The sequence below is a fragment of the Epinephelus lanceolatus genome, chromosome 8 (genome assembly GCF_041903045.1).
Source record: "Epinephelus lanceolatus isolate andai-2023 chromosome 8, ASM4190304v1, whole genome shotgun sequence".
In the NCBI taxonomy this organism is placed as follows: domain Eukaryota; kingdom Metazoa; phylum Chordata; class Actinopteri; order Perciformes; family Serranidae; genus Epinephelus; species Epinephelus lanceolatus.
Genome location: NC_135741.1, coordinates 39,704,967 through 39,719,440, shown reverse-complemented (window position 1 = coordinate 39,719,440; position 14,474 = coordinate 39,704,967). Strand labels below are relative to the sequence as shown.

The window sequence follows — 14,474 nt, the reverse complement described above, 5'->3', positions numbered from 1 at the left end:
AAAATGAAAAAGAAAGTGACAAACACATAAGCCGTGAGCCTGCTCCGCCTCAAGCCAGTCGCGGCGCACCATACGCCCGCCGCAAGCTGTTCAGCACCGCGGACAGTCGGACTAATGGGGTGTCGAACCAATGACATGGACCCTGGTGGAAAACAACTAAGTACATTTGCTCAAGTACTGTTCTTTCTACTTTCCACCTCTGCTCCACTGTATTTCAGAGGGACTTCAGTGCATTGATATGAAGACTTTAGCTACCAGTTACTTTGCTGATGAAGATTTTAAACACTAATGAGTATATGAAACACAATGCATTGTTATACAGTAAAGTAACCCCTCAACAGAATAAGAAATAACTCAAGCATCAATGCAGCCAGCTAAAATGCATCTTACATGTCACTGCAGCAATTATATTAAAAATCTAATTTTATAATATGATGATGTACTTCCATTTTCGGCAATAGCCATGCCTGGAGGCATTATGTGTTTGGGTTGTCTGTTTGTCTGTCTGTACATCTATCCGTCCCATTCTTGTGAACACAATATCTCCATAATGCCTTGAGAAAATGTCTTTAAATTTGGCACAAGCTTCTACTTGAACTCAGGGATGAGCTGCTTAGATTTTGGTGGTCAAAGGACAAGATCATTGGGACCCTGAGTCCATCTCATTCTTGTGAACACGATATCTCAAGAACACCTTGAGGGAATTTCCTCAAATTTGGCACAAACATCCGCTTGAACTCACAGATGCACAGATTGGATTTTGGTGGTCAAAAGTCACTGTGACCTCACAAAACATGTTTTTGGACATAACTCAAGAATTCAAAATTTCACAGAAATGTCTAATAGGATAAAATGATGAAGTGATGACATTTTATGTCCAAAAGGACAAAGGTCAACTTCACTGTGACATCATAATGCTCTCCAAAACAGTTTTATGGCCATTATTCAAAGCAACTGGTGACACTAATCCTGGGTGTCCATCTTGAAACTGTGCTGATTGTGTAGCTCTTCTGTGCTGCTGGTTTGAGAATGTGTATGAAGCATCCATGTTTTAGAATTTGTTGCTTCTTTGCAGCAACATTCATATTTGAAACACTGTCAACTGTCATGGCTACATTTGCATCTGGACAGACATGAATGCAAACTGTAGCTATAACTGCAACTTGACTGGTTTGCTCCATTATCCTTGCATACTTTTACTTGTGTAAAATTCTGAATGCAGGATTTTTACTTGTAACAATGTGTTTATTAAGTCCTGGTGTTAAGATGAGATGAGATAAGATAATACTTTATTAGTCCCACAGCAGGGAAAATCTGCATTGTTACAGCAGCAAAGGGACAGTGCAAAACAAGAAGCATCAGTAAAAAACACATAGCAATATGATAAGTGAAGAGTAGAAAAAAGCAAAACATAATATACAATAAAGACAGGCTGAATGGCTGAATTCACATTACTACACAGGACGTATAGATATTGCACAGTTTAATATATACTGATATTGCACCTGAGTGATGATTGATGATTGTAAACAGTATAAAAGCGAAATATAATAATAAAAAGGCTGAATGGCTGGATTCACATTATTGTACATGCTATATTGCACACTTTAGTACATACTGATATTACACATAGGTGATGATTGTAGAATTTAAGTTATGGTACGTGTGGAGTACTGGGAGCAGTGTCAGTTGTTAAGTCTGACATCACTGAGCAGGTCCCTCAGTGACAGGCTTCTTCACCCACGGTGTGTGAAGAAGAGACGCTGCATGTTCTTCCCTCCTGCTGCTGTTAGAGTGTCATGCATATTCTCTGTCAGGGATGATAGCCTAGCCATCATTCTCCTTTCTCCAACTGCCTCCACTGGGTCCAGGGAGCATCCCAGCAATTGTACTCTTCCAAAAGTAAAAGCTCTTAATCCTTCTTCCACTGCTGTGGTTTACCATTAAATTGCGATGAGAATTTATTTTAACATATAAATGATTTGAGATTAAATAATCCTTGTTAGTACAACCCAGCATCAGCCAATTACTCACATGCCAAATCTGTGATTCCCCTAAATTCTAAATGTTATTATCTTTTATATACAGTATGTACACACTCAATACATTTCAATCAGGAGAGACTCGGTTTTTTAGTGAAAAGAATGTGTAGTTACTTGTGCACGTATGAAAAATGTGAATAGTCTTTGGTGATTATACCTATCAAGATAGTATATATTTAAGGAGGGGGATGAATCCATAGTGGAATAGGCAACCCCCCACCAACAGGGTTTGCTGGAGAGAAATTACAGCTAATTTCCAGTGGATGTGGAATTTTCCAATTGAGTTGCTGCGGTGGATGGCAAGCATACAGTGATGTAGGCCCCCCACGGAGAAGAAAGGCTCTAGGAACGCACATTAAGTATATTTTCAGCACAGTGGCGGCTGTACAGGAAAGTAGTGGGAGTGACCCCACAAATGGCAGAGAAAACATCAAAAGCCACCTGTATCCTCTTCAACCTTTTGAGGGCAGATCTGACAGAGGACCATCTATCTATATATAGCATAAGAGTGCAGTGTCATGGCAATGGGGTATCTCAGCCGAATGAACATCAGCAAAGCCTCACAAGAGGATATTGTTTGCCTCCTAAAGGTGCAGTGTCATGGCAGGAACACATTAATTAATATCTGACAGCAATTTGAGAATAGTCATGCCACAAAACATGCCTCATTGCAGAAGATTAGTTTATTAATAGGGGTGTAACGATTCATTTTTACAACGATTCAATTCATATCATTTTCCATGGTTCCGATTCGATTCAAGAACGATATTTGGCTCATCTAGAACGATACGATTTGATTCAACGGCTAGAAATCGATTCAGTAACTTTTTGTGTTTTGCCAAAAACTGAACTAGTGTGACTGTGAAATACATACCTGAATACTGTGGACAGTGCAGGGGAGTTTTTTCTTGAAAGAGAATCAGGGATTAATTAATTTTGGATATAAATAAGTAAACACAACGATTAATGGCAAAAACATTCACCTTTTATTAAATACTATAATTATCACAAGTTCAGAACCTGCTGATCAAAAGACAAAAAAAGTGTGATCAACATTCCTCCAGGCTGAATTACAGCTGAACAGTAGGTTTCCCTGGTACTTCTCTTGTGATTTTCAATCAGTATAAGAGGAGTACAATAATACACAAAAATAAAGTGCAACCTATCAGGTTGAATGGACAGTAGTTTTCCCTGCTTCTTCTCTGTCATTTTACTCAGTCAGTACACATTCGACAGACAGCCACCGACTTGTCCAGAACACCTCCTTTTTTGCAGAAACCAAAGTGTTTCCACACACTCGACTTCAAATTCGGCTTGAAAATCTCCAGCTCGTCCGCCTCCTCTTTGCTGTTAGCCATGCTTCGTTTTGTTTTGAGTCGGCACTACCGGCACACGCTGATGACGTCACACTCAGGGAGAGTGAAGCGAATCGAGCAACTTTACGAGTAGAAGTGATAAAAATACATGTATATAACGTTGTCGTGCTTAAATACAACGCACAAATGCTTAGTAATCGATATAATCGATTTTTGACCTTGTAAATCGATTTCACAGCGATATCGTCATCAGTGAGGGACAACTTGCCAAGGCTCTATTGATGCAGTTAGATTGTAGGAAAATAAATCGATGCATCGATGTAATCGATGAATCTTTACACCCCTATTTATTAATAACTTGTTTGAAAAAACAATAACAAATATGATAAATAATTATTTGGTTGCATAGTGAGTATTTTCACATGCACGTGTTCTTGATTGTACTTACATACTTAAGTAAGATTTTGAATCTACATACTCAATACATGTGTTTTTTTGTTACAGGTATCTTGCAACTGGATATTCCCGTAAGACAATAGCCTTTTGTTACCATGTGGATCAGAATAATAAAATCAAATGCTTATTCACTCCACTAGATAGTGCTGGTAATTTTTTTCCCCTGGTGGGGTCAGCAGAGGTCTCAGTCAGCAGCATTTGGCAGGAAGTTCATCAAACAAATATGGAGGCATTGAAGAAAGACACCAGAAATGTGTCTCCAGCATTTAAAGAAATGTCTGGACTTATTTGGGATTTTTGTAACCCGAACGGAAAGAAGGACTTGGATATGACACGTGTGATATGCAAGCAGTGTCATATGAGAATAAAATACTCTTGGAATACAAATATGAGGGCTCACCTCACACACCACCATCCAGAGATAGTGTTAGCCACTGACAGCCAAGCTAATGCTAAACCTGCTAAACACTAAAAATCAACCAACACTGGACACACTTAGCTTGACAAAACTACCAACCAACTCAGAGAGCTAGGAAAATAACACAGTCCATCACCTATTTCATGTGCAAAGATCTGCGTCCATACAGCGTTGTTGAAAACAAAGGCTTTGTTACATACTAAAAACACTGGAACCCAGGTATGTGACTCCATACTGACATTTATTCACCCACACAGCCGTACCCAAGCTCAACAGAGAAGTGAAGCATAAAGTTAAGGAGTCTTTGAGTACAGGGGGAAGAGTAGCATTAATTCGTGACGCCTGGTCTTCAAGGTCAGTGGATTCATATGTGACTATAATGACAAATTATCTCACAGAGAATTGGTGATTGCTGTCTCATGTTCTCCAAACTAGAGCAGTACGCGAAAGTCACACCGGAGCAAACACTGCAGACCTCCGGCAAGATGCAGCACAAGAATGGGAGATTGCTGACAAAAACCTTGTCGTTGTAACAGAAAATGCTTTTGACATGGGTGTTGCCATTTAGCTAGTGTGATACCTGCATGTGAAGTGTTCCACTCACGCCTTAATCTGGCCTCGCAGAGGGTGTTAAATCTGCCAACACTGCAGTTTGTCAGGTTTATGCAGCATCTCTGACAGGTTTTATGACAGTGTTGGTCAGTCTGTCTGCTTACATCATATTTTGTTGCAATAAAAATAATAAAAGTCAGATGAACAGACTGAAAACTTTATGTGGTAAAACTGATGATGGCAAAGTTTTCCTTTGGGGAAAATAATGTGCAGTTGGAAAAAAATGGTAATAAATCTCAATTTATTTAATCACAATGTTCAGCATATCACAATATCGCAATAATATTTTATCCTACCTGAATATTGTGATAATATCATATTGTGGGTCCTATCATGGTGATTTTTTACCCAAGAGAATACATGCCACCACCCAACAGCGTATGCTGAAAAGAAATTGCAGCTGGTTTCCAGTAGATGTGGGATTTCCCATCTGTGTTTGGTCAGTGGATGGCAAAGATATAGTGATCCAGTCCCCCTGACTTCAGTGGCTCCATATACTTTCTCAATTGTGCTCCATGCTGTTGTAGATGCTCAGTATTGCATCCAGGTGGTGAAAGTTGGGGTTTATGCACGGGTGGTACATTGGCTGTTTCCGCATTTGGAAGAGCTCTTTGTCAGGGCAGTCTTGATATATTAAGTTATATCTCTCCCTGGCACTGAACATCTGCGGCCTATAGCACATGTGTTTGTTGCTGATGAAGCATTTCCCCTCCAGTGACATTTGATGTTGCCACATCCTGGCCAAATCACAGGGAGAGAAAAAATGCTCTCTCACAACTACAGGCTGCATGGGCCTCATGAATGGTGGAATGCGCATTCAGTGTATTTTCAACACATTCAATATTTTCAGCGCAATGTACAGGAAAGTAGTGTGAGTGACCCCCAGAAATGGCAGCAAAAGCATCAAGAGCCACCTGTATCCTCCTCAACCTTTTTAACGGATGACAGAGGACCATCCACATGTAGCATCAGTGCCTGAGTGCAGTGTCAGGGCAATGGGGCATCTCAGCTGAATGAGCAGCAACAAAGCCTCACGAAAGGCTATCACCATCACCACGTTACCCCACTCACACCAAATATCCTCCCTTCACCCCAGTTTCCAAAAATAAAAACTATTGCATTTTGGCTTCGTTGATTCAACCAATCATAAAAATGCCGCTTCCAAGTCATGTGTTTTACTGATATCCGATTGAATATCTGATAAAAAAAAAATGGAGACATACCATAAAAGCAGTGTCAGTGTTTAGATTAGTTGATGCTGTCATTTGATAATTGTACACAGCCTGCCTGCCAGTCCTCGTTGGGTAGCAGTGATGTAATGGAGATTATACGCAGGTATACTGGGTATTCCCACCTCTTTTAATGGCCAGTTACAGGATACTCACCTAAATGAGAGTATACCCATTTCCTCCTCGGAAACCCGCTTATCTACCTGGTAGTACACCCACCTCATCAACTACCCACTACATCACTGGGTATTAACATAGAATGTTGAATGGGAGTCTCATCTAGTCTGGTAGATTTGATTTTTGAATGCTGGTGGTAGATTTATCAAGACTATAGGCCTACTTGCAAGTTGTGTATAGTAGTGGTCTTTGGGATTAGCCTACTATAGCTGAGTGGTAATCTAGCTGTGTGTTCATAAGTGTTGGCAAACATTAGTGTCACTATGCACAACAGCAGCACATTTCTATACTTACAGGCTAACATTACTTGCAAGTTGCATTGAGTGGTTAGCTGACTGCACAAATGTGTTTGTGTTAGCTAGCATTAGCTGCATTCTACGTGTTTCTATCAGGCCCCCAGTGCACTGGGCGTTAAGCCAATTTTACAAAGTGACCAAAAGTGGAATTACACCATCTGTCTCTTCTTAGGGAGAACTGTATTCTTTCATGCACACACGCAGGCACACACACACACATTAAAAAAACAGTAGGATTAGTAGCCTATAAAAAGAACAGTAGATAAGTAACCTATATAGTATAAAATGTAAGTACATAAAACAGAGCAAAGTGCAGTGTGCTTGTTATTAAAATAATGTTACTGATGAAGTGGCTGTGGATGGGGGTGAGAGTTCAGTTCGTAGGTGACTGTTGGGTAGAAGCTGTTTCTGAATCTGGAGGTATGAGTCTTTAAGGCTCTGTAGCGTCTTCCAGATGGCAATACTGCGAACAGTTCATGAAAGGGGTGGGTGCTGTCCTTAGTTATGTTTCGGGCTCTGCTGTGTCAGCGAGACCTGTAGGTGTCCTCAGGGGGGGGGGCAGTGGGAGACCAATGATCTTCTATGCAGTTTTAACGATCCCCCGCAGTGCCGCTCTGTCAGCTGCCAAGCAGTTTCTGTAGACTGTGATGCAGTATGTCAGTATGCTTTCTACCGTGCAGTGGTAGAGGTCCTGACGTCCTGATGTGGAAGCCCAGGAATTTAAAGTTGGGCACCCTCTCCACCTCCTCTCTCCCTATTGTCAGTGGCAGGAGCTCTTCCTGATGTCGTCTGAGGTCTATAATTAGCTCCTTTGTCTTCTTGATGTTGAGAGACAGGTTGTTGTCTGCACATCACACAGTCAGTCTTTGCACCTCATCTCTGTAGGCAGTCTTGTTGCCGTTTGAGATGATTCCCACCACTGTTGTGTCATCTGTGAACTTGATTATTGAGTTTCTGGGGTGAGCTGGTGTGCAGTCATACATGTAGAGGGAGTCGAGGAGGGGACTCAGTATGCAGCCTTGTGGTGCGCCAGTGCTGACGATCAGGGTTGAAGAGATGTGAGTGCCCAGTTTCACTGATTGTGAGCAGTCTCTGAGGAAGTCCTTCGGGAATCCATAGGCACAGTTAGTTACTGAGACCCAGGCCTCGCATATTTGGCACCAGCCTGCTGGGGACAATGGTGTTAAAAGCAGAACTGTAATCAACAAAGAGCATCCTTACATACGTGCCCTTCTGCTCCAGGTGGTTCAGTGAAACGTAGAGAGCAGTGTTTACTGCGTTTACTGGTCTATAATCATTCAAGGAGGTGATGTTGGACTGCTTGGGCACTGGGATGATGGTGGCTGTTTTCAGGCAGGCTGGTACAGTAGTGTGTGCCAGTGAGAGGTTAAAGATGTTGGTGAAAACCTCTGTGAGCTCATGTGCGTAGTCCCGGAGTGCTCTTCCTGGGATCCTATCTGGTCCAGGCGCCTTCTTGGCACAGTTCTCAGGACCCTCTTAAGCTCTTGTGTCTGGAGGATAAGGGAACCTTCAGCAGAGTCCAGCGGGGGTGAAGCTTCGTTGTCCAGCCTTCTCTCAAAGCGGGCAAAGAAACGGTGCCATTAGACCCAAAAATACCTTCTCCCATAGACTTGCATGTTGAAAGAGACACCTGTAAATCAGCAGATCTTTTTTTTTCACAAACCCCGTGAAATGACTTGTTTAACTATCAGGATTTGATCCAGTCTAGAAGAGCTGCATAATTATAAAATTTTATCTCTATTCAAGTTAGCAGAGCACTAAAGCAGAAGTTGAGGCAGCTTACTCTGTGGGCACCGCAATGCGGAAGATTGAGTTAATGTCATACTGTGGAAACAGAGCTTTTCTCGCTTTGTGCACCACTGTGCAACTTCCATATGAATGAACAGACGCCTGCCTCAAATGCTGAATCCAGTTTTTGTAATACAGAGGTGTCCAAACTTCTTCTTGTTGAATGGGCCAGATTAGATAATATAGAAATACCTGGGGGGTAGCTGCCCCTCACATCATATGGCTTATTAAAAAAAATTAAATATAAGTGGAGGCTCTCATTTCCAACTTTATGTTTCTTTGCTGTGGCCATGTCTGCTACATAGCAGGCTATTTTTGCTACTAGGTAAGCGTTAGTTTGCTTGTTTATTTGTTTATGACAACACATTAATTAAACTGTATAGTTCGCACTTGGTGCGTGTCCACAAACTGCGTGATAGTCCTGTCATCATAAAGTGAACTCAGAAAAATCAAAGTGAACTTAATTGGTTAACCAAGATATTCTGTAGTGGGCCACATATAGTATAGAAAGACAAGCAGTGGGCCATTTAAAATAAGCCTGCGGGCCACAGTTGGCCCCTGGACCAGACTTTGGACATATCTTAATAAAGCCATGGTTACTATAACTCCTGGGTCTGTCATGTGATGCCATTGGGCCCAAAAAGACTTTTAGCCTTACTTTGGGAAAGAGACATCTGTAAATCAGTAGATTGTTTTTTTAAGTGTCACAACCCCCACAAAATGACTTATTTTAGAATTTGATTCAGTTCAAAAACATTACAGCACCGTTAAATAATTTGATCCGATCCAATTCAGGGAGGGATAATCTGGAAGTAGCGTGCCTGGATGGCGGTGTCTCTAGTTCGCGTGTTCTATGGGCACAGTGATGCAGAAGATCCATGTAATTTTTCAACTGGAAAGTCAAACTTTTTTGGCGTCGTGTGCCACTGAATAACTAGTCTATGGTTTCTATCCTCTCCAGAGACTTTCCCCTGATTTTGGTGTTTTTCTTGCCAGGCTTTGCTTTCTTTCCCACTCTTTGTCTCTCTGTCTTCATGCAAGGATTTCAGCAGTCAATAACGGTAAGTTCTGCTGTCTGATGCACCTGCTTCTTCACCTAGTACTTCGAAAGCAGATGCCTTAAAGCCCAGTTGCCTAAGCACTACAGCCCATGATCTCATTACACCAAGCACCTCGCCCCCAGGCAGTAATTGAGTTGCTGCGTTGACTGATAATTGCCATGGCTTGAACAGTGTTGCATCGTCTCAGAACACCACCCTTGTTTTTCCTCAGCAACACCACTGCTGTAACCTGGTCTCAAATGCAACAAAGGGAGGAAGCTGGGGAAACCCTGCAAACCTTGTGGGGTCCACCCAGTTAGAAAAAATAGATATTATGTCAAAAGCATATGAGGAGCAGGCCTAGGAAAGTTCTTTGTGATGAATGAGTTTCCTCTTTGTGGCAGCCTGAAAAGAGCATGTTGATGATGACCAGGATTTCCCTGCTAGCCTCTTCCTACAACTTAATGAATACACACTAGTGAAGGACCCCAAACTGAATGAAAAGTATTCCTAAAAATGCAAAATAATTCTAAAAAAAAAATATCACACGCTATTTAATTAAGTATTACATGAGATCAAAAAGAAATACAATAATGCAGATCATGTAGGTTTTAGTATTAAAGGTGATGGAACTGGAGTGGAATGCAATGCGGAATGCAATGTCAGTCATGATTGGGTTTGTGTGTGATGGTATTCCTGAGGAAAACCTGATTGGACTGCTTGATCTGAGTCAGCTGAATGCAGAATTTATCACCACCCAAATTCCAAAACATCTTTCTGACTCAAGCTACAGCACAGACCAAATCATCAGTCAATACTACAATGCAGTGGGGGGTCCTGGTCTTGTTTCAAAAAGAGGAGAGTAGATTTTCTCTATATTCATTCCTACAATCACCGGTGGTCCCTGCAATGCAAGCAGAGCCATGTGCAAGAGCCACTGCACTCCATTGTCATAATGTGTCACAAAAGTGGCAGTGGATTAACTGAGTCAGGCCTGATTAATTGTGACTGATCTTTATTATGTTACTTTTAATCTTTTCCTGTAAAAATGGATGAATGACTAATTGACTAATTTTATGATGAACAACCCTACTCTAGCATCTAAAACAAAAAACCCACTGAAAGCCATGTTACTATATTGACTATATTGACTGTGTGTGTGTGTGTGTGTGTGTGTGTGTGTGTGTGTGTGTGTGTGTGTGTATGTGTTTATATGTGGGGGTGGAATGGACGGGTTTTCAATATGCATGTAATATTTTTGTTGTATGTTTTTATTCTGTGAAGCACTTTGTGCTGCATTTTAATGTATGAAAAGTGCTATTCAAATAAAGTTTGATTTGATTTGATGATGAGCTCAGAACTCACAGGCTGTAACCTGTTCTATCTACTGTGGGCCACACCAATACCTCTGAGACTCTTCTCAATATTCTGGATAGAGCCACCGTGTAGCTGGAGACCAGGGTCCCCAGAGGCAATCTTGATCTCACGAAGGCAGTGAATTGCCTTCTCCCTCAATCTGCCTCTTTACTAGATGTTGCCCTGTTGAGCCCCCCTGCAGAGGCCAGCAGGTACTGCCTGCAGTGATAGCCTTTCTAATGATTTTTTTGTTGCAAAGGTCAAGTAAGCAAAAGGAGTTCACCTTTGCTGTAACAGACCTTTCCACCATTTGCAGACACCTCCAAGAGGTTAAAGAAGCCTCTCCTGTGCTCAGTCTTCTCTATGTAACTGCACTACTGATTATCATCTGCAGCCTGCAAGAGCTCTTTCTCCACTTTGTCCTGTGTCCTAACCCCCATCAAGTTATATGTTACATGATCAACACAGAAACTTGGCTGGCTCATGAGAAGGCATGTAGAAGGTAACAACTGAGCCAGATATGGATGAATTTGTTAGGCATTCTGTGTGCAAAGAAACAGAAGACTGGTGGTGCCACACCATTGTACGAACACCTCAAAATTCTTAAGTCACAATGGTCCAAAAATGTCCAGTTGGATCCTGTCGCTCCATAAAATACACACTCCCTGCAGTTAGTACCAGTTTCCCAGTGGCATCTGAGCAACCGGACTGGAGTGTTATTCACCGACCCATCCATGCTTTTCCTGCAGTATTTGTGCCACTAAACATGGGTGTTTTAAGCCAGAACACAATCTTCTCCTAACCAGAAACCTGACCTCACATTCATCATCACTCAGAATTGTTTATAACTGTAACATATGTGTGGTTTACTGAAATGTACAATGCAAATATTTTTTCTGGCAATTGGATTTTCTAATGTTAACTGCAGGGATTGCTTATTTGCGGACAAAGAGGACATCAGAGCAAAGGCGTTTGTTTTTGGGATAATGAGTTGTCAGGGAGATGGGCTTTTGGGCCAGTGGGACATTTTTCAAACTAACGAGGCTTTGAAATTTTTTGGCCATTGGATTAATGAGTAGTCCCCAGACTGATGTCATCGTGGGGAGCATATTTCAAGTCACAGACTTCTGGAAACAGAGGAAATTACACAAAACATGAATAAAAATTGAAAAGACATTGATGAGCAAATTACATCATAGTTTCACAGATTAAAAGAAAAGAGGACTGTTAGTAGACTGGAAAACTACACTGGATGAAGGCAGGTGGCTAATATTTTATATACCAGTTTCCATGTATTTTTAGAAAAGATAATAATTAGATATGATAGGGCATAAATAAAGTTGTCTTCCTATAAGAGGAGGGTGGAGGCAGGATTAAAATGAAAGAAACAATAGGCTTATGTATTAAAATTATGCATTAATTACTATGGCTTAATCTTTAGATAAAAACATAAACGGTGCACCTTATAGCTTATGGTCCTAAAGAATACTCATTTAACACTAGTGACCAACCAACATCTCTCACTGTCCCCTTTATCTGAAAATACACAGTCCCTGCAGATAACATTAGAAAATCCAATTGCTAGAAAAAAATGTTTGCATTGTACATTTCAGTAAACCACAGATATGTTACAGTTATCAACAATGCTTTGGTTTATGTGAGGTTAGGTTTCTAGTTAGGAGAAGATCATGTTTTGGCTTAAAACACCCATATTTAGTGGCACAAATACTGGAAGGATTTAATGTTTTTGGGGCCTGGAGCCTCGACAAATTGCCTTGCTTCATTTTCATCCTTTCTCTAATTGAGAATGTTGGTAGGATATAGGCAGCTGTAGAAGAAGTAGCCCAGGTCCAAACTTTTTTCTTTAATAGAATTAGTGACTGTGACGCAGACCTCATTTTTTGTAAGCTGAAAACCATTTCCCTCAGTGGAAACAAAGCTTTAATTTACTTTTATTTCACAGATAAAGACACAATAAATTGTGAAGATCATCAAACCCCCACAAAATAGCATTTTAAGTATTGTGTGTGATTTATCCTGGCTTCATATGGGTAGAGGAGATCTCCACTAGTTGCTAGGCTAGTTTATACAATGTAAAATGCCATAGGCTAGTGCTAATAATGTTAGCATGTTGTATTTGTTTCAAAAACCTGTTTAGGATAAGCCAGTTGTTTTGTCAGTGAACCATGTGAGCTATAAAGGAGCTGAATTTTTGTAACATTACTTTTGTTAAAAGGTGCTGTTGTCCCTGGCTTCATATGAGTAGAGGAAATCTCCGCTAGCTGCTAGGCTAATTTATACTGTGTAAAATGCCATAGGCTCATACTAATAACATTAGCATGTTGTATTTGTGGGGAAAATGTCCAGCAAAAGACAAGTTCTTTGTCTGTGAATCATGCGAGTTATAGTGAAGCCAATTTTGTGTACTTGTGTTTGACATTGTCTCTAATAAGCCATGTTTAATGTGTGTTTTGAATCAACTAAACTTTAAAGCACTTCACAGTACTTCACTTCACCCCACCACCAACTAGTGCTTTGTAATGTAATTGGCTTTAACTGTGAGGTTACAGTTAAATATAGTAATTTTACAGGAGCATACTGCTAAATCACAGTAATATGTGGGCATAAGTACTTTGAGATCACAGTGTACAGCTGTCATTTCCCAGCAATTTATTGCAAAAATGACACAGTAATTTACTGTTAAAGTAATGCAACTAGTAGCCAGTAATTTACTGTAAATGTACAGTCAAATAATTTACAGCGTAAATGTAGTGGTACAATGTTTTCTTCTGGAGTACAAATGCAAGCAATCTGGTTTAAATTACAACTTTTCTTCTTCTGGGGTATTACAGTTTATCGTTTTGATGTGTGCTGATGTGTGTTTTGATGTTACACGTTTTACCTGACTTTCACCAGAGTGAAATGAAATTCTAACCAGTGTTTACGGCCTTCTCCTTTTCCTTCTCCACCTTCCTTCCTGAACAGATTAATGCATTTCTGTCCTTTGTGATACCCATGGTGGCCATATCTGCACTGAACGGGGTCATAGCCAATCAGCTGCTGCGAATGTTCCGCGAAGCAGAGCAAGAAAACCGTGTCTGCATCATTGGGGGAAATCCCACCATGCTGAATGTCACTGTGGAGCCCAACCGTGCTCAGTCCCTTCGACATGGAGTTCTTGTTCTCCGTAAGTGAACATCTTCCTGCTTTACACACACACACACACACACACACACACAAGATGGTATTTGAGGAGTTAGAGACCAGTTTGTCAGACTGTCTATGGTATTCTGCCTTTGTGCCTTATTAATGCAGCCATCCTTGCAACATCTTCAAAACTTGATGCCTGTTTTGTGTGTCCATCATTCATTAGTTGATAGTTTGTCTGATGTCTTCCTGTTGTGTAAGTATGGCTGCACACTGCCTTTTTGTCAGAGACAATCCCAAACAGGGTTAGGTATCTGTCAGATGTTCTGGATAGGACACTGTCATATCAGCAGAGTGCAGAGTAATAATGTAATGTACAGCAGACTATTTCAGCAGACTAATTCAGGCTGCCATTCACATAATCTACATAAAGTACAATGAGCTTCAATCACTTTTCAGTGCTGTGACTTTGCTTCTGTCTCAGCTGACTGGAGAAAAACAGGTTCCCAGATGTACTCCAGCTGCTGCTCCTTTCACTTCATTCACACATGCTTCAAAGATATCAAGACTTTTCTA

At 40.9% G+C, this 14,474-nt stretch overlaps 1 protein-coding gene across 1 annotated transcript in view; it reads left to right on the top strand.

Annotated features, from left to right (window-relative positions):
• ntsr1 (neurotensin receptor 1 (high affinity)) overlaps nucleotides 1-14,474 on the top strand; it is a 109,762-nt gene that overhangs the window by 65,200 nt on the left and 30,088 nt on the right. The window contains exon 2 of the mRNA XM_033630227.2: nucleotides 13,737-13,938. Within this exon, the coding sequence (XP_033486118.1) occupies nucleotides 13,737-13,938 (202 nt within the window). The remainder of the gene's footprint in view (nucleotides 1-13,736; nucleotides 13,939-14,474) is intronic.